Source organism: Xenopus laevis, chromosome 7S (assembly GCF_017654675.1).
Source record: "Xenopus laevis strain J_2021 chromosome 7S, Xenopus_laevis_v10.1, whole genome shotgun sequence".
Lineage (NCBI taxonomy): Eukaryota > Metazoa > Chordata > Amphibia > Anura > Pipidae > Xenopus > Xenopus laevis.
Genome location: NC_054384.1, coordinates 60809407 through 60830363, shown reverse-complemented (window position 1 = coordinate 60830363; position 20957 = coordinate 60809407). Strand labels below are relative to the sequence as shown.

General features: G+C 40.1%; 1 protein-coding gene across 11 annotated transcripts in view; it reads left to right on the top strand.

Annotated features, from left to right (window-relative positions):
* arhgap32.S (Rho GTPase activating protein 32 S homeolog) overlaps positions 1 to 20957 on the top strand; it is a 210147-nt gene that overhangs the window by 43892 nt on the left and 145298 nt on the right. For 5 of the 11 annotated variants that reach the window (XM_018227721.2, XM_018227718.2, XM_018227719.2 and 2 more), the window contains exon 1: positions 8897 to 9506. The exons of 1 other annotated variant lie outside the window; for it this stretch is intronic. In XM_018227721.2, the coding sequence (XP_018083210.1) occupies positions 9400 to 9506 (107 nt within the window). In that variant the 5' untranslated portion in view covers positions 8897 to 9399. Of the gene's footprint in view, positions 1 to 8895; positions 9507 to 20957 lie in introns of those variants that run through there. 5 more of the 11 variants (XM_018227716.2, XM_018227715.2, XM_018227720.2 and 2 more) reach the window with 5 other exon arrangements.

The following is a 20957-nucleotide window of genomic DNA, read 5'->3' as shown; positions in this document are numbered from 1 at the left end:
GGAGTGGCTCCAAATATTGATAAAATAACAGCCATATCAATTAAGTAAAGTCTGAGAGTAACAGACTAACATTGCACATACACTAAAATAACAGGAAGGTTGAATTTCTATTTTTTGGAAAAGCCTAGGTATACAGTATCAGGGTTCCCAAACCTTTAGGGCTGGGACACACTGGGCGATTTGGGGAGATTTAGTCGCCTGGCGACTAATCGCAGCGACTTTTCTCCCCGAATGCCTCCCCTCACTCTGCGCCTGGATAAAATGAAAAGTCGCCGGCGCTAATCACACACGGCAAATCGTTTTCCGAAGTCGCCCGAAGTTGCCTCACGAGGAAACTTCGGGCGACTTCGGAAAACGAATCGCCGCGTGTGATTAGCGCAGGCGATTTTTCATTTTAGCCAGGCGCAGAGCGAGGGGAGGCATTCGGGGAAGATTGGTCGTGGAAAGTCGCGGCGATTAGTCGCCAGGCGACTAAATCTCCCCAAATCGCCCAGTGTGTCCCAGCCCTTAGGAATATATCCAGGAGAATTCTAGATCATTTTCATTTACCATAATCCAATTTAGTTATCTTTAAATGAGATATAGGAATTGTTGAAGTTTTCCAAAATTTCTCAATAATTATTTTAATGGCAAAGTAAATATGAGATTTAGAAATGTTCCTGTAATCATTAATATATGAAAATGTTTCTGTTTTGTAATTTCCTCTTCCTGTTTTTTGTAATGCAACAAAGGGGCACAAGTTTTGTGCTCTTGAAAAATGCGTACAGATGTCTCAATTATTAATACAGTTGCAACTATTAGCACTGCCACTTAACTGCAAATATGTTCCTCTGTTCAACTGAAATGCTACCTGAATTTATCCATGTCAGTTTAACAAAACTCCTGTTTAATGTGCCAGATGCTAAGGCCTCCTGCCTTTGCTTTATAATTGGTTATTGTACATTGTGCATGCCAATTAAGCAGATCACATTTAATCAAAGAACAGCCTTGCTTTATTAGGGATAGTCAGATTTTTGTCTTCCTTGGCAACAGCTGAATCCACCCCCTTGTCTGTGGCTATTCTGTCATAATGTAATTTTTTATATACTGCATACTAATCTGCACTTTCTGTGTTCATTCTCTCTTAACATATGTCAGTGTAATGCTGCAATCTGCTTATATTTCCTGTGTAAAAGGTTCCCTTGTTTAAGTACACAAAATGCTTTGAAGCATGACAAACTATTTTTAGCATTGATGATATTACGCTCACTAAAGAAAAGAGGAAAGAGACATGCATGCAAATCTGGTTTTGCAATGTCATCATGTACTGTAACCATGTGAGCTCAGGTTAGGAAAATGCTGACCTGTAGAAAATAATGTCACTGTAAACATCTGTCATGTGATTTTAATATTCCATTAAAAACATGAAAGCATTCATTAAATATATATTATTATTAAGTGGAATAGATCCACATGCCTCCCTAGGTATATTTGTCCTTCTTAGGACAAAAAAACAAGACCTAGGGGGCATGTTTACTAACATTGGAGATAAATATCTGGAGAGATTTCTGGCGATGTTGCCCATGGCAACCAATCAGCAATTAGATTTAAACAGCCACAGCCAAGTTAGAAAACAAAAGCAAAGATCTGATTGGTTGCTATGGGCAACATCTCCAGAAATCTCTCCAGATATTTATCTCCAATGTTAGTAAACATGCCCCCTAATGATTAATTAAAGGGATGTTTTTAAATTATAATAATTTGTACTTATGCCTAAAGCAATGGTCCAGATACAAATCAATGAGAAAAGATTTTTTAAAAAAATGTATGGGCAAGATTAAATTCAAGGAGAAAAACATTACTCCTAATTCAGTTCCAGTTTCCCCCTAGACTTCAATAGTGCTTTCATGTGATCATAGTGAGTACCAGGCCCCTCCAAAGTTTTCTTTTTTTGTGGGGTGGGCCCAGTTGCTGTGGAAATACATTTTTCTCTATTGATTCTGGACCATGTGTGATATGTAGTAGATCAGCTCTGGAAAATAATTCAGAAAAAAAGTTACTTTTGTTGTTGAATGGGAGGAGGGGTATATTTCCTGCCAATGATGTGGCTTTATTTTACTTCAATAAGCAGTACAGGAAAGGGACCCAATATCCAGAAACCTGTTATCCAGAAAGCTTAGAATTATGGATTTTTCTCTGTAGTTATAAAACAGTACATTGTATTTGATCATTTGATCCAAAACTTGCATTCTGAATAACAGGTTCCATTCCTATATCCACATTCATATATAGATCTATCTATGTGCTCTACTCTGTATACCTGCACTAAAATGGAAGCTGTAGTTTTCAGTCCAGATCAATGGAGCTTGGAAAGGGAGATGATCTACTTTTCTCACCTTGCAAATAAGCGCAGGTTGAAAGCATCAGGGTCAAAACTCTTCCCTTGGAGGCTATAGACTCGCAGATTTTAACCTTGACGAATGATCAGACAACGCTATCTTCTGGCCTGCCACTAACCATACAGATGAAATAAAAGTAGTAAAAGAACAAATCAGACGATGTTATGTCCGACAAATAGTAGTGACAGTCATCCATTTATATCGTCAGATAGGCAATACATGCAAAGAAATTATCGTTAGCCAACAGAAATATTTTAACTAAACAACCTTTGGCCATGCTATGAGGTATGAAAAATGTCAGGACAAACCACACGCGGTCTGAAAATCGTATCAAACTTCGATTAATGCAACTATATTTTTGCGTCTGTGGCCAGCTATAGAAACATATATTCAGTTAATTGTTGATATTCATTGAGATTGATCATTTAAAAGGCACCAAACATTTGCTCTCTACAACAGCTAGTTAAAGTTAGAATAAGGAATGCCTCTTGCTTTACACCATGAATAAATAATAAGAAAGAACCCCAAAGAGCTATTCTAAACAACTCAGTATTTCCCCAGTACTTAGTCTACAGCATATTACGACATAAGGACAGATAACACTTTAAATGTATTTGGTATTAACTGAATATCATCAGAAAAATAAGCATTAATACCTTTATATATGTTTTCACTATATTTAGTGGTGCTTGCGAAGCAAAGCATCACTACTGTTATCTTGCAAACTTATTTTTATTCTTCTTCCGTATGAAAGTTTGGCGCGTAACTAGTCCCGCACCGTTTGTCCTAGACCCATGAATGAGGTGTCAAATCGTGCGGCTTAATCGGGAATGGGGTGGTATGACTTTTCTAAGGGGTGGGTGGTTAATTGCCCCTTGCGGGGGCAATTAACCACCCCGAAAAGTCCCATAGATTAACATTGAGGCCAACTTTTGACGGATTCTAGCGCAGAGAGGGAATCTTGTAGAAACGTTAAATTTACCACATTTGAAGAGGTTTGCGACCTGTGTCAGATGATACCCCACACGAGGGTATAAGTTTTACCCCCGGGGCAGGAGAGGTCCCCAAATTTGCCCCATTGACTTATAATGGGGAATTTATCGAATAATTAGTTTGTCGCAGACCCATGAATGAGGTGTCAAACCGTTCAGCTTATTCGGGAATGGGGTGTTGTGACTTTTCTGTCCTATTTTGGGGACCCAAAAAAGTGAGCGGAGCCGCAAACAACCAATCAGATTTTCCCTATTGACTTCAATGAGAAAATGTAAACAGCTGTAATTCTCACAGTAATAAAGCCAGAGCTCCCAAACTTGGCACCGTGGGTCACTGGGTGACTGCAGCCAAAATTTACAAAAAGTGGGCGGAGTCTACAACAGCCAATCAAATTTCAGCCATTCAATTAAATAGGAAAATTTTAAACTGCTGCCGCTCTTAGACGGTTAATGGCAGCCTCCTCAAAGTTGGCACAGTTGGTCACTGGGGGACTGGGATTAAAATTAAGAAAAGTGGGTGGAGCCAAAACCAACCAATCAGATTTCTTTGATTGGTTTTAATGGGAAAAATTAAGAAGGCTGCCATTCTCTCAGTATTGATGTCAGGGACCTTGAATATCACAAATGTGGTCGCTGGGGGTTTCCACTTCAAGTTTAGAAAAAGTGGGCGGAGCCACCAACAACCAATCAAATTTCATTCATTGATTTTCAATAGAAAAAAATAGAAATGCTGCCATTTTTACACATTAAATGACAGCATTCCCAAACTTTGGTATGTTAGTCACTGAGTGACTGTGGTTCACAATTAGGAAAAAAGGGGCGGGGCAACAACAGCCAATCAGATTTGGGCCTGAGTTTTGCCACGGCAAGCACCACTCACATTTTTTTCAGGAAATGTACCTCTCTAGTTTCTTTAGTATTACTCTTGTCGATATTCCCTCTAAGCAGAATACAAACATCAACATATTAAAATGTGTATTAAAAGGATGTCAAGCTTTAATGGAGCAATATGGCAAACCATTTATTAAACGTAATTGCTGCAGGAGGAAAATTGGTTACATAGAATTGTAGGTGGCTGAGTTAATTTATTGTAGGGCCATATGTTACACAAGCAACTTTTAACTGACTTCTAAACATGGATATGCTAGTTCCGAGGCATAGAGCTACATGCAGTGCATTAGGCATGCTCCATAGAAAACAGTGAAACTTTGGCAACACTGTATGTTGATTAATATATACCTAGCAGACTGACAGGGGAATGTAATAAAAGTCGCAAAGAGCAAAACAATTCGCACCAATAAGACTAAAAATCCACATCTCGCAATGTAATATTGTTCCTTAAACTGTTATTGCATTGCGAATTTTAATTGCGCATTGCGACTTTTAATTGCGCATTGCGAATTTTAATTGCGCACTCATAAGAAGTGCTTGAAGGTGTCGTAATCTTTTGGAGCAAACATAACGACTTTTTCAGTAAGAAGTTTTATTACATTGACTGCGCATTGGCGCAAACTATAAAATTCGCACACGGTCTTTCACTGTCGGAAGTGGTCGCTAAACAGTTTCCGGGCTCGCAAAAGCTATATTAAATTCGCACAAAGCAAAATTTGTTCGCGCAAAGGCATAACTTTTCGCATTGCGAATAGTTTTTCCGTTAGCGATTTTTATTACATTCCCCCGTGAGACTTATAATGCAAGTGATGCTATTTAAAGGAGAACTAAACCCTAAAAATGACATACACATACGGGCCCATTTACTTAGCTCGAGTGACGGAATAGAATAAAAAAACTTTGAATTTCGAATGGTTTGTTTGGCTACTTCGACCATCGAATTGGTACTTCAACCTTCGACTTCGAATCGAACTAAAAATCATTTGAATATTCGACCCTTTCGATAATTGAAGTACTGTCTCTTTAAAAAAAACTTCGACCCCCTACTTCTCCACCTAAAACCTACCGAGGTGCAATGTAAGCCTGTGGGGAAGGTCCCCATAGGCTTCCTGGCAATTTTTTGGTCGAAGAAAAATGTTCGATCGATGGATTAAAATCCTTCGAATCGAACGATTTAAGCGTTCGATCAAACTATTTGCGGTAAATCCTTCGACTTTGATATTCGAAGGATTTACATTCGGCAGTCGAATGACATACACATAGTCGACCATATGTAAATCTGCCCCATAATGTACAACATTTCTACCCTACTTCTTTAGTTAGGTGTTAGTTCTTCTTAAAGGAGAACTAAAGCTTAAACGGATACTGTCATGGGAAAAAAAATTTTTTTTCAAAATGAATCAGTTAATAGTGCTGCTCCAGCAGAATTCTGCACTGAAATCCATTTCTCAAAAGAGCAAACCGTTTTTTTATATTCAATTTTGAAATCTGACATGGGGCTAGACATATTGTCAATTTCCCAGCTGCCCCAAGTCATGTGACTTGTGCTCTGCTAAACTTCAATCACTCTTTACTGCTGTACTGCAAGTTGGAGTGATATCACCCCCCTCCCTTTTTCCCCCCAGCAGCCAAAGAACAATGGGAAGGTAACCAGATAGCAGCTCCCTAACACAAGATAACAGCTGCCTGATAGATCTAAGAACAGCACTCAATAGTAAAAACCCATGTCCCACTGAGACACATTCAGTTACATTGAGAAGGAAAAACAGCAGCCTGCCAGAAAGCATTTCTCTCCTAAAGTGCAGGCACAAGTCACATGACATGGGGCAGCTGGGAAATTGGCAAAATGTCTAGCCCCATGTCAGATTTCAAAATTGAATATAAAAAAATCTGTTTGCTCTTTTGAGAAATGGGTTTCAGTGCAGTATTCTGCTGGAGTAGCACTATTAACTGATTCATTTTGGAAAAAAATTTTTCCCCATGACAGTATCCCTTTAACTAAAGAAGTAGGGCAAAAATGTTTTAAATTATGTTTTCAGTGTTCTGTTTGGTAGCCCCTATGTGGATTTTTAACCTACATTGAGGCTATGTTTGGCAGTACACCTGGTTTTTATGCAGCCAAAACTTGCCTCCAAACCAGGAATTCAAAAATAATCACCTGCTTTGAGGTCACTGGGAGCAACATCCAAGGGGTTGGAGAGCAACATGTTGCTACAGAGCTACTGGTTGAGGATCACTGATATTCTGTATGTATATAATATAAATGTCACAATGTATGGCTGATTAGTAAATAATTCAGATTATTGGTACATGGCAGCTCAAAAACCAACACAATGTATTTTTATTATTTATTCAAAATGTAATAATCAGGCATGTAGCATCCGCTTAAATGACCTAACAAAATCCAAGATGGGAAACTCCTGTGACAACTTTGAAAGCCTGGATCATTACTACTATAGCAATGCTGAACCTTTAGGCTGGTTCAATAAGTTCAGTAATAAAATATGGCATTTTTAGCAATAGTCAATTTTGGACTTTCGTTCTCCTTTAAAAACAAGTTTTTCTTTTTTGCTTTTTAACTAGCTTATATTATTAACTTCTGCCAAAATTGAATTTTCGTTTATACTTTAGTAACCCCTGAATATAAATTCCTGCATTTATATACTGCAGATGCGACTTCCAAAGTGATTGTTTCTCCAGGCAGGGTAGGCATTTGTCCAAAACATAATAAGAGCTAGTGTATGCCTATGTGCCATATTCAGTATGTAAAACATGTTCTGCACATCTTCTCTGTGCTTTATTACCACTTTACACTGACAGAAATAAATGTACATTTCACTGAGCTGAAAAGTCTAATGTACGTAAATCTCAGAATTGTGTTATGTCTCATTCCATGTAACCACTCACCCAAAAATGAAGTTACACTGCCATGCCACTGTGCTTCTGCTCTGCCGCAAATTTGTGCCTAAGGCTTATCAGTACAAAACCTTGGCCTGGTTTTAAAAAAGTATGCTATAAATCATCAGGGGGACAAATAAAGGAACATTTTGTCTATTAACCATTACAGATAGATAGATGATAATCTATTTGCCACAGATCTCTGCCTGTTTACAGATTTTTACCTGTGTTTGTGTGCCATTTCTTGCATGCTGTATTAATTGATTAATTGGTCTTTTTCTTTACTTGGGCTAAGGTGCATGTTGCTCTGCCTTTACCTGTGCATAACATTGGTGCCAATCTGCACCCAGTTTAGATTATTGGGCTTTCATATGGTAAACACGCCCTAGAGATATGCAAACACAATTCTTCCAGCAGATTTTGTGGTCATCTTTGAAGTGGATTGAAGATAGATCAGAAATTTTTAAGGAAGGTTTTTATGAGCAAAGCAAACTCAGGATACAAACACAACATAGGGAAAAACATTTTTGTAACCGTGCCATTGACTTTTATGCATTCTATTGCACAGCAGTGTGTTAAATGTTTCCCAATGGAAAGGATGAACACTGAGCTCAGTAAAAACTTAAGAACAATAATTTTGTTCCTTTGACATGGGTCCAGAAGTAGACAAAATTTGAGGTACCTGCCTAGTCCCCCTACCCCTCAGTTTTGAGCCCTAGGCAAGTGCCTCTTCTGCCTACCACTAGTTCTGGTCCTGGCTTGGAGGGCTAAATTGCACAAGTGCAGTTGTCATTAGCAACCAATCAACATTAAGCTTTGAACAGACAACTTAAAGGTAGAAAATTAAAGCAAAGACATTATTGATTTCTTTTGTCAACTGCACTTTTGAAATTTAGCACTTATGTTTATAAATCAGCCCCATTAAAATTGATTCTTGGACAGCCATGTGTACCCTGTTTTGGACTTCTTCTTCTTTTTGGTCTATTTCATTGTCATTCCCTATTTCTATGAGCTAAGAGGCAATGAGTGTCTCTTAGCTGTAACAGGAAAATTGGGCTCTCCTTTCACCCCAAACCAGGCTTATTGCTGAAATCTGCCACACGTGTGCAGCAAAACACTATTTAGTGTTTAGTGGTGGTGGAGTTTATGAGTTTTTATGCCAGACCGAGCTTTTTTAAAAACGCAGCGTAAAAACGCCATGTCTGGCCTTGCCCTTATTTGCTGCTATACTTTATTACACCCGAGTATAGGTACACCTGTTCTCTGAATTCTGTCTCCAGTGTAATTATTGTGCTTTATTTATATAGCAGTAAAGTGTTACTCAAGGTTGCACAGCAGGTTAGCCGTAAGGTACATAAAGAAATGTGTGTTAGGTACACAGGTCTGTGGGGGTTAACTGGAAAGCTGTAAAACATCTGCCTGCCCAGACTTGTACTGCTGATACACTCCTTGACTCACTGACACATCATACTCCAAACTTGCTGGGAAATCCGGCTATCATCTATCTGGGGCTCTATGTTTAACCTGCTACAGCCACCAGTAGCACAAATGCAGTACCACAATTTTGCTGATGGTGTTTTAGAATTACACCCCGAATCTTTTGCGCGGGAAATGCGTTATTTCCCGGGGCCTCCCCCCTATCCCCACCATCTATTGATAAGTTCCCAATAAGAAATAAAGTCAGAGAGATCCGAGATTCCCAGCGCCCCCCCCCCTTCCCCCCTTGTGCCCATCATCACCAGCAACCTGCACTGAATAATGTGGGGAGTGCAGTCCCTGTGTGAGGGAGAAGAAAGCCGTGGGTGCGAGAGCAATAACAGCTCAATGAATCCTTTGAAGCTCACACAAGTTGAAATAGGAGAACAATATGCCCCAGAAGCCAAGCCTTCCCCTCCTCCCTCCCTCTGACACTGTCTTGTGGCCCTTCCCCTCCCTCCCTCTGCAAAGGAACAGCTGAAGCAGCCGGGCTCGTGGCCACCTCAGACAGGGAACTCCGCAGTGCTACTAGAGCTGCCCGTCCGCCCAGTTTTCTGCGCCGAGCCGCAATGGCCCCCTAGTTCGGCCAGTGAACAGGTACAGAGGTGCGCAGCAGGAATCATGGCTCCGCATGGATAGTCTATTATACTTTGGATCTTGGATTTCTCTCTCAGGTTTTCAGCACAGCCTTGTACCTTCCCCTCTCTCCATTCAGTCTCTGTCTTCTGCGTTCTCGCAAGCTGCTCCTGCAGTGATCTTGCAGCATGGAGGGAGGGACCGACGCTGCTGCCTTTGCTGCTTTTCCCAGCAGTATCCACGCAGTTCCTTCTGGCAGGATGGCAACGGGAGGCAAACTGGATGAACTAGAAAGGTCAGTAGTGGCCGGACACCTTGCCCTCTCCTCTCTATCTGCGCCGCTAATAGCTGCTGTCTCTGCAGCCTCCCATTCAGCTCAGTGACCCGGAGCCCGGCTTGTTCTTTCTAGTGCAAAGGTGCAGCAGGACAATTACACTGCAGGCTGTGGCGTTTCCCTGCTGGGAGATGAGCTTTGGGAATTTGGTGCTTGGCTGCTGTTCTGTTTCATGTAGGACGGCTGTATGTAAGGCACTGTGAGCTAACACTGTGAGCTACGTGTTTATGTGTGGGAAGCTCGCACTTAAAATAAAACGCATCACTTGGGCGAGAACTAAGTCAAGAAGGTCACCATTCCCTCAGTTATAGCCTCCCCCCACCCCCCACCCTAGTGTCAATGGTTTACCCCGTGTGTCCTGTGCCTCTCAACTGGGGTATCATGTATGAGGGGAATAGACTATTTAGGGTGTATTGGGGGTTTTTTGAATCGCCTCAACCCGTTATGGGAACTGATGGCAGTTCTTATGTATTTTACGTGAGTCCCCTTTCCCTAATGTGGGGGCGTTAGGGGAGCATTACATCAATGCCTGTTTAATTAAGGTGGCAATTTTTAGAATTTTACTTTGGTACATTGTAGCCAACATGCAATAATTAGTAGCAGCACTTTTCCTTTGTCCTATGGTCTAGTCTGATGTGAAGCCAACAGTACATTGCATGTTGGGATTTGCAGTGGCCAGATGGTGTTTAGTGATATGATATGTAGTGCAGCAGGCAGGCAGGCTTCATTGCGTATTAGCCTTGCTATCTCTTGTTTGGCCTAAACATTTTGTGAAGAAATCCCCCCCCCTGTAAGCAATTTATTTTCAATTGTGATAATTGCCTTTGGATGCCCATCTGTCATTTTTGTACAGCCACGCAGTGAAAAACGAAATCATTTAGCTCCCCTGAATGTATTTATAAGGTATGCCTATTGCTTGTGTTGTTTACACATATAAACTAATGCATTTGGAATGATTATTTTAATTAGTACCTTGTAAATATAGTTGCTTTTTGGGTGAATTATATTTAAGTATGTGCAAGATATTTTTCAATTGATTTCTGAATTTGTTTCTGTTTGTCTAACATTTTTGGCATTCCTTCACTGAGTACGTTCCCCTTTCATTAATTTAGCGTACTGACGGTTTATGCAATGAGAGACCCCTTTCATAAATCACATTAAAAAAGGGGTGTCAGTCCCAATAAGTCTTGCACACCTGCATTTAAAGGTGATTAAAATCCAGCCAGTGAGTAGTAGTAGTACTGCAGTACATTCCCTTGGAGAAGGAACCATGCACTCTAGTTATGCATTTAAACTAAACATAATGCCTTGGTTCATCTTTACACTGAAATCTTCCAGTTTGATTTTGTATGGGAGAGGACTTTCTTTCATAATAAAAACATAGCTAAATTGCCACTCTTCTAAGTGGCATTGATTTGAGATATTAAGCAGATATTAAAGCTGCCGATATTGGTCCTTTAGAGTGGTTCAGCAACTTATCTTCCCATGTATGGTGGCTTCTGACGGGTCTCGCTGATCGATATCAGGCCAAAAATCGTCCAGATATCAATCAGGCAGGTTTAATTTTTCCTGAGATCGAGGACCACAATTTGCTAGTTGATACGGTCCTATGACCCATCAGCACCCATTTCCTTCGTTGTAATCCAATCGCTTGGCCCTGGGGCCGAACGATCGGGTTAGCACGATATCTCCCTGCCCTTGGTGAGCATATCAAGGTAAGATCCGCTCATTTGACAACCTTGCCAAACATGTGGATCTTATTGTGTACCTTTTAAAATTGCTGTAAAATAAACAGATCACATGATAGAAAACCCAATGAACTGTTTTGCACTCAGATGTGAAATCCAACGATGTGATGCAACTTGAACTGGTAGATAAAAGTTGCTAGTCTGGCAGTCCGGGTCAGATCTCATTGTCAAAGTTCACATGCAGCTGCAATTTAGTTCAAGCGGTTCCAATTCTGCAATGTGATCTAGTTTGATCCAGTAATAGTCAGTCGATTAGATGCTGTATCAAACCACAGATGTTAATGAGGCATATTTCCGTGCCCACCTGAAGCATTTGTTTAGATGGGCTTTCGATAAGGCCAATATATACATGCAAAGTATACAAACCACTTACTGGTTCTTACCTGGCTTCCTGTGTTGCCAGCCAAACCACTAGATACGTTTTGAATCAATATTAAATTGTTTTCAAAGAAGCCGCATAGTAAACTTAGCTAAAACTTCACTTAGCTTGATTTTATATTTGTATGTTTGTACATATATTTTAGAAGAACAGCTTTGTCAGTCACCATAAATAGTGTACTTTTTTGCATGCCATTTGAACAACTATCTCCATAAGATAATCCAATATAGTATGATGCTAAGACAAATGTATTGCTGCATATGTTGTTTTAGGGCGGATAACCAGATTCCAATCTAGCATTTGTTGCTTGCATAGCCTTAAGGGACAGTATATACATTTTTTAGAACATTAGTTCAATAAAAAGTTGAACTTCTGTATAAACAACTCCCCCCTCCCCACCCAGCTATAGCCAGTGTTTCCAGTACCCTGGCAGTCACGTGGTCTTCTCTAGGGTTTGGCTTCTCCGGCATCTCAAATAGGCAAGAAAGAGGGAACAGTGTCACTTTGCCACTTTGTCACTCCTAAAGTTATGCCACAAAATATACTGTAAACTGATCTGCTGTTTTCTTCTATGTAAAAAGTTTACAAAGTGCAACCTTTTCTCTAATACATGGTATTATCCCCTTTGGCAGAAGCAACTTCAAGAACTGTCTACCAGTCTCTGACATTGACGGAGAGGAATTTTCTTTAAGCTATGTGATGTTTGAGGGGTTTCTTGCATGTTCAGTCTTTTTAAAATCCCCCCCACAGCATCACAAAGGGATTTAAATTTAGGCTTTGCCTTGGCCATGCCAGAATCAGCCATTCCTTTGTGGATTAATTGGAATGTTAAGGGCCATTGTATTGTTGCAGGGCCCACCTTTGGTTGAGCTTTAATCTGTTGACAGATGGACTCACATTATCTTCAAGCACTCTGATACAATGAATAATTCATAATGGAATATATGAAGTCCTGATGCAGCAAAGCAGCTTGAACCATGAAATTAACATCACTATTTGGTATCAGGTTCTTTTGAAATATTTTTGTCAAATACCTATTCTGGTACTTGGGCCAAATCACAATCTTTGCCTCCTCTGTCGATAACACAGAAGTCCTTGCCTAGGTGATCATGGCTAAATTTTGATCTTTCCATGTTCTTTTTGGACATAAAAGGTTTTCTTCTGGCACACTTCCCATGTAGATCTTATTTGTGTAGACTCTTGCACATTGACACCAGTATTGTTGAGAGCTACTTACCTGTAGGTTCTGTCATGCAACTCTGGGGTTCTTACAGACCCTACCATCTTGGTTTCTGCTCTTGGGCCGAATATGCTGAGATGGCCTGGGCAAATTGGCATTTGTTTCAAATTTTTTCTAAAGACCTCAGGGAGCTCTATAAGAGTAAGCATGGTGATACCACACCCTTCATCAGCAAACTAAACAAAACCAAACTAAAGGCCCCCATACATGGGTCGATAAAAGCTGCTGACACCGAGTGTATGTTGGGCCATCCGACGGGCGTCCCTGATCGATATCTGGCCGAAATCGGGCAAATGCTGATCGGGCAGGTTTAAAAATCCCATCAGATCGTGGTCGCATCTTTTCATTGGCCTTCATTCTGATCTGATAGTTTTGCTGCTTCAATGTTGGCATATCAGGGAGAGATCCGCTCATTTGGCGACATTGCTAAACGAGCAGATCTCCTTGTGTATGGCCACCTTAATTGTCTGAGGTTTAAAGGGCACTTACTACCTAAGAACTGTCTCCTCCCCCCGAAAGTGCTGGCTAAAAGAGCCTGCTTTTCAGAAACCTATACTAAGTGCTCTAGCTCCTGGTGCTGCCAGTTATGTTGGGGCATCGCCCAGTCTACTGACTGTAATAAGCAAGCTTCCTCTTAAAAGATGGCCTTACAGGGAAGCTTTTGTGCAAATCTGTTAAGACCTGGATATCTAGTGTAACAGGGGCCACTGAATCACTCAGTGTACAAAATACAGCATGTCTATCCATATACATTTTTAAAGGAAAACTATACCCCCCAAACAATGTAGGTCTCTATTAAAAGATACTGAGTAAAACAGCCCATGTGTAAAACCCTGCTTCATGTAAATGAACCATTATCATAATAATATACTTTTTTAGTAGTATGTGCCATTGGGTAATCATAAATAGAAAATTGCCATTTTAAAAAATAAGGGCTGCCCCCTGAGATCATAAGATTCACTGTACACACATACAAACCACATGTAAGGTCACATGATCCAATTAACAGACAGAGTTCTGCCTTTTGCTTCCCTCACTTCTTCCTGTTACAGTTAGTGTTGTAGTATTTCTGGTCAGGTGATCTCTAAGGCAGCACAGATAGAGTCACGAAATGGTGGTTCAAGGCAAGAGATGTAAAAGGGCAATATTTATGTAAATATATATTCCAGTTTGGTAAAATTCTTTAATATGTCATTCAATTTGATATAAACTATCTGTTGCTTAAGTATTCATTTTGGGGGTATAGTTTTCCTTTAAGGCTTTAGTTCTATAATTAATAGTTTGAGTACTGCAACGAGTGATGTGAATTAGCCAGAATATTTGTGATGCTGTATATTTTGTAGCTTGTTCTGTTCAGTCAAAATAATAATGTGTGTTGAACATGTCTACATTAGATAGACAGCAATTTGTGTGTATGCAAAAGGCCCTTTTCTGACTTAAAGGAACAGTAACACAAACAATTAAATTTTTTAAAGTAATGGAAATATAATGTAGTGTTGTCCTGCACTCGTATAACTGGTGTGTTTGCTTCAGAAACACTAATATGGTTTATATAAACAAGCTGCTGTGTAGCAACAGAGGCAGACATTCAAGATGGAAAAAGGAGAAAAGGCACAGGGTACACAGCAGATAACAGATAAGATCTGTAGTGTACAATAGGATTCTTCAGAACAGATCTGCTATCTATTGAATGTGCTTAAATGGCCCATGGCTACACATCAGCTTAATATATATAAACTATAGTAGTGTTTCTAAAGCACACACATCTGTTTTACCAGTGCAGGGTTACAGTAAATCATATTGTCATTCCTTTAAAACCCTTTCATTTTTTTTGGTGCTACTGTTCCTTTAACTTATAAAAGGGCCTTTCCACACACACATTTTGCTGTCTATCTAATGTAGACATGTTCAACACACATTATTCTGTTGACTGAACAGAACAAGCTACAAAATATACAGCATCATATATACAAATATTCTGAATAATTCACATCACTGTAGCACTAGAACTATTTAATTTCAGGTAAGAACTAAAGCCTTAAAAATGTGTATGGATCGACATAAAACTACTTCAGAGTCATTTCCTCCATCTGCTATAGGGATAGCATTTCCCATCATTTTCAACAGGAAGTTGGTGAAGGTGAACAGGGGTGTTTTGACTTGGTTCTCTCTGTTTTCACTGAGAACACTGCAATGTTTTTTTCACCTTATAAAGGCATAAAAATAAAGTTGGTTGGTTATACCTAGTATTTATAATTATTAACCAAGGGATGCCTTTTAATTTTAATTTATAACACAACACCTATTAAATTTGTTTCTATCCCAGATTAGGTTTTAAATAGGGATGCACCGAATCCAGGATTCGGTTCGTGATTCGGCCTTTTTCAGCAGGATTCGGCCGAATCCTTCTGCCCGGCCGAACCGAATTCGAACCTTAATTTGCATATGTAAATTTGGGGCGGGAGGTAAATCGTGACTTTTTGTCAGAAAACCAGGAAGTAAAAAATGTTTTCCCCTTCCCACCCTAATTTTCATATGCAAATTAGGGTTCGGTTCGGTATTTGGCCGAATCTTACACGAAGGATTCGGAGGTTCGGCCGAATCCAAAATAGTGGATTCGGTGCATCTAGTTTAAAATGTGTATTGCTTTCTTTCTTCTAGAGGCAAACAGGAGATGGTTAAAGGATACAAGAGTAAGCATATATTCGCAAAATTAAAAAAAATGAAGTTTAAAGTGGACCTGTCAACCAGACACAAAAAGCTGTATAATAAAAGTCCTTTTCCAATTAAACATGAAATCCAATTTTAATATTTTATTAAAGCATTCATAGCTGTAGTAAGCTCATTTAAAGATTTCAGCTGTCAATCAAATATTGTCTGCCCCTTCTGCCACTGCTCTCCTCACATTCCCTGTTCTCTTCACGTTTAATTTTGTAGCCAGTGCATGGGGATGGACATAAGGTCCCTAATTCTGGTGTACAAACAAGATTCTGAGGTGATGCAAGGCTTGCCTTAACCCTTTGCCTGCCAAGCACGTACGGCGTACGTGCTGGCAGGCAAATGCTCAGGCTGCCAAGAACGTACATTGTACGTTCTTTAGCAGCTGAGCGCTCTCTCTGCTTCGGCGGCTTTTGCCGCCTCCGCAGAGAGTGGGGAGAGAAGACAGCCCCCTAGGCAACGAGGCTGGGGGGCTGTCAAGTCGGATCTGCGACTCGATTGTCGCAGATCCGACTTCAAAGTAGCAGACGCATCGCATGGAGCGTCTGCTACTACACTCACCTTCTTCCTGCCTGCAGAGCCGCCCACGCACTTCCTGCTGCGCAGCAACTCTGCAGACACGCTGCCAGGACTCCTCCAAAGAAGACAGCGATTCTCCTGCTCCAAAAACGGTAAGTGCACGTTTTTTTACACACTTACCTGCACCTACACATACTTACAGTACATTTATGCATTTTAGTAAAGATTGGAATTTTTTTAAATTTTTTTTTTTTAATTTTAGCACACTTGGTCCCTTTTGTACAGTTATTTACACTTATTTACACTTATTTACATGTATTTGCACACTCAGATAACTTTTATTAGTGCACAAATATGTATACACAAACAGGTGTTTTTTTTTTTTTTACGAATTCATTATACTGTTATCTTTTGTTTTTTTTGCCTAAAAACGTGTTATTTTGGCAGCGTGACTATTGGATAATCGATTTCGGCCACTAATTACGCTGTCAGAACAATTATTTTGTTATTTCATTGATTTACGCTATTTTTGTGGTTTTATTGCAATTTTATCCCTGCATTATTGTTCCCTATGTATCTTTAGTATCGTTTTGCTGTTTGGTGCTTTGGTATAGAAAGATAGATTTTACTTAGTTTGATCCGCCAAAATATGTGCTTTCCAAAAATATATGGGTTTCTGGGGGTCTTTTTACAGTTTGGGGGTCTTACGGCACATAACGTACAGTTAGGGTTCTCTTTTCTGCAGCTTAGTTGGCTAGCGTGAAAATTCATAGTTACGTTTTTCATTTGGGGTCCATACACAACACATACTTTGGTAAATCTATACATATTGGGCATCAAACTATTTATTAGACCTCTGACGTCCATATTTAGAGAGATTTTTCTTTGTACGTAAAACATTGTGTCCGATAAATGCGGCAAACTGCAACATTTTTAGGCGATTTTCAGAAATGTTGTAAAAACCTATATGTTTAGAAAAGCTTTGCAGTTTGGTAGTTTCGTGTAGAAAGACGTCGTTATCTTTGTTGGAATCGGCAGAATGTGTACTTTCCAAAAATGTATGGTTTTGGGGGGTCATTGCTGTTAGGAGGGTCTTGAGGCAAATAATATGAAGTCAAGGGTCTATGTTCACAGAAGGCGAATGGGCAGCGGAGAAAACTCATATTCACTATTTTTATTTGGGGTCCGCACATGCCAGCTGCCTTGGTATATCTATGCATATTGGGCATCAAACTGTTCAGTAGACCCTTGGCATCAATATTTATGGTGTTTTACAATTGTATGTAAGAAATTGGGTGAGATAAATGCGGCCAATTGCAATATTTTTAGGCGATTTTCAGAAATGTAAAAACAGTTGCTTTTATCGCCAAATTTAGGAAAGGCTTGCGACTTGGTACTTTGGAGTACAAAGACATGCATACCCAATTTGGATTCGCAGGAATGTGTACTTTCCAAAAATATATGGTTTTATGGGGTGAACGCACTTTTTTCTACCTTTGCCCCCCCCAAAACAATGTAAATGTGTTGATTTTGCAGTACCTGAAATGACAGACCATATGGGGGTCTTTGTTTGGGGCCCCTATACGCCACGTGCTTGGGTACACCTATACATATTGGGCATCAAACTGTTCAGAGGACCCCAGGCTTTCATATTTGGGGTGATTTGTCTTGATACCTAAAAGTATGTGGGTAATACAATGCTGCAGGGTCGAAATTTTGAAGTCATTTTTGGAAATGTCCCCAAAATCACCAAATTTAGGAATGGTTTGCGGCTTGGTACTTTGGAGTACAAAGACATGCATACCCAATTTAGATCCGTGGGAATGTGTACTTTCCGAAAATATATGGTTTTCTGGGGTGAACTTACTTTTTTCTACATTTTCCCCCCTCAAAACAATGTAAATGTGTTGATTTTGCAGTACCTGAAATGACAGACCATATGGGGGTCTTCGTTTTGGGGCCCCTATACGCCACGTGCTTGGGTACACCTATACATATTGGGCATCAAACTGTTCAGAGGACCCCAGGCTTTCATATTTGGGGTGATTTGTCTTGATACCTAAAAGTATGTGGGTAATACGATGCTGCAGGGTCGAAATTTTGAAGTCATTTTTGGAAATGTCCCCAAAATCACCAAATTTAGGAATGGTTTGCGGCTTGGTACTTTGGAGTACAAAGACATGCATACCCAATTTAGATCCGTGGGAATGTGTACTTTCCGAAAATATATGGTTTTCTGGGGTGAACTTACTTTTTTCTACATTTGCCCCCCTCAAAACAATGTAAATGTGTTGATTTTGCAGTACCTGAAATGACAGACCATATGGGGGTCTTCGTTTTGGGGCCCCTATACGCCACGTGCTTGGGTACACCTATACATATTGGGCATCAAACTGTTCAGAGGACCCCAGGCTTTCATATTTGGGGTGATTTGTCTTGATACCTAAAAGTATGTGGGTAATACGATGCTGCAGGGTCGAAATTTTGAAGTCATTTTTGGAAATGTCCCCAAAATCACCAAATTTAGGAATGGTTTGCGGCTTGGTACTTTGTAGTAGAAAGACATGCATACCCAATTTAGATTCGTGGGAATGTGTACTTTCCGAAAATATATGGTTTTCTGGGGTGAACTTACTTTTTGCTACCTTTGCCCCCCCCAAAACGATGTAAATGTGTTGATTTTGCAGTACCTGAAATGACAGAACATACAAGGGGGGGTCTTCCTTTTAGGGCCCCTATATGCCACGTGCTTGGGTACACCTATACATATTGGGCATCAAACTGTTCAGAGGACCCTAGGCTTTCATATTTGGGATGATTTCTCTTGATACCTAAAAGTATGTGGGTAATACGATGCTGCAGAGTAGATATTTTGAGGTGATTTTTGGAAATGTCACCTAAATCACCAAATTTAGGAATGATTTGCGGCTTGGTACTTTGGCGTAGAAAGACATGCATACCCAATTTGGATTCGTTGGAATGTGTACTTTCCGAAAATATATGGTTTTCTGGGGTGAACTTACTGTTTTCTACTTTTGCCCCCCCCAAATCGATGTAAATGTGTTGATTTTGCAGTACCTGAAATGACAGACTATATGGGGGTCTTCATTTTAGGGCCCCTATATGCCACATGCTTGGGTACACCTATACATATTGGGCATCAAACTGTTCAGAGGACCCTAGGCTTTCATATTTGGGGTGATTTGTCTTGATACCTAAAAGTATGTGTGTAATACGATGCTGCAGGGTAGATATTTTGAGGTGATTTTTGGAAATGTCACCTAAATCACCAAATTTAGGAATGATTTGCGGCTTGGTACTTTGGCGTAGAAAGACATGCATACCCAATTTGGATTCGTTGGAATGTGTACTTTCCGAAAATATATGGTTTTCTGGGGTGAACTTACTGTTTTCTACTTTTGCCCCCCCCAAATCGATGTAAATGTGTTGATTTTGCAGTACCTGAAATGACAGACTATATGGGGGTCTTCATTTTAGGGCCCCTATATGCCACATGCTTGGGTGCACCTATACATATTGGGCATCAAACTGTTCAGAGGACCCTAGGCTTTCATATTTGGGGTGATTTGTCTTGATACCTAAAAGTATGTGTGTAATAAGATGCTGCAGGGTAGATATTTTGAGGTGATTTTTGGAAATGTCACCTAAATCACCAAATTTAGGAATGATTTGCGGCTTGGTACTTTGGCGTAGAAAGACATGCATACCCAATTTGGATTCGTTGGAATGTGTACTTTCCGAAAATATATGGTTTTCTGGGGTGAACTTACTGTTTTCTACTTTTGCCCCCCCCAAATCGATGTAAATGTGTTGATTTTGCAGTACCTGAAATGACAGACTATATGGGGGTCTTCCTTTTGGGGCCCCTGTATGCCACGTGCTTGGGTACACCTATACATATCGGGCATCAAACTGTTCAGAGGACCCTAGGCTTTCATATTTGGGGTGATTTCTCTTGATACCTAAAAGTATGTGGGTAATACGATGCTGCAGGGTAGATATTTTGAGGTGATTTTTGGAAATGTCACCAAAATCACCAAATTTAGGAATGATTTGCGGCTTGGTACTTTGGCGTAGAAAGACATGCATACCCAATTTGAATTCGTGGGAATGTGTACTTTCCGAAAATATATGGTTTTCTGGGGTGAACTTACTTTTTTCTACATTTGCCCCCCTCAAAACAATGTAAATGTGTTGATTTTGCAGTACCTGAAATGACAGACCATATGGGGGTCTTCGTTTTGGGGCCCCTATACGCCACGTGCTTGGGTACACCTATACATATTGGGCATCAAACTGTTCAGAGGACCCCAGGCTTTCATATTTGGGGTGATTTGTCTTGATACCTAAAAGTATGTGGGTAATACGATGCTGCAGGGTCGAAATTTTGAAGTCATTTTTGGAAATGTCCCCAAAATCACCAAATTTAGGAATGATTTGCGGCTTGGTACTTTGGCGTAGAAAGACATGCATACCCAATTTAGATTCAGGGGAATGTGTACTTTCCGAAAATATATGGTTTTCTGGGGTGAACGTACTGTTTTCTACCTTTGCCGCCCCCCAAAACGATGTAAATGTGTTGATTTTGCAGTATCTGAAATTACAGAACAAACGGGGGGTCTTCCTTTTGGGGCCTCCTATGCCACGTGCTTGGGTACATCTATTCATATTGGGCATCAAACTGTTCAGTGGACCCAGGATTTTATATTTGGGGTGTTTTACATTGATACCTAATGATGTGTGGGAGATATGTTGCTGTAGAGTGGAAGCTTTGAGGTCATTTTTCA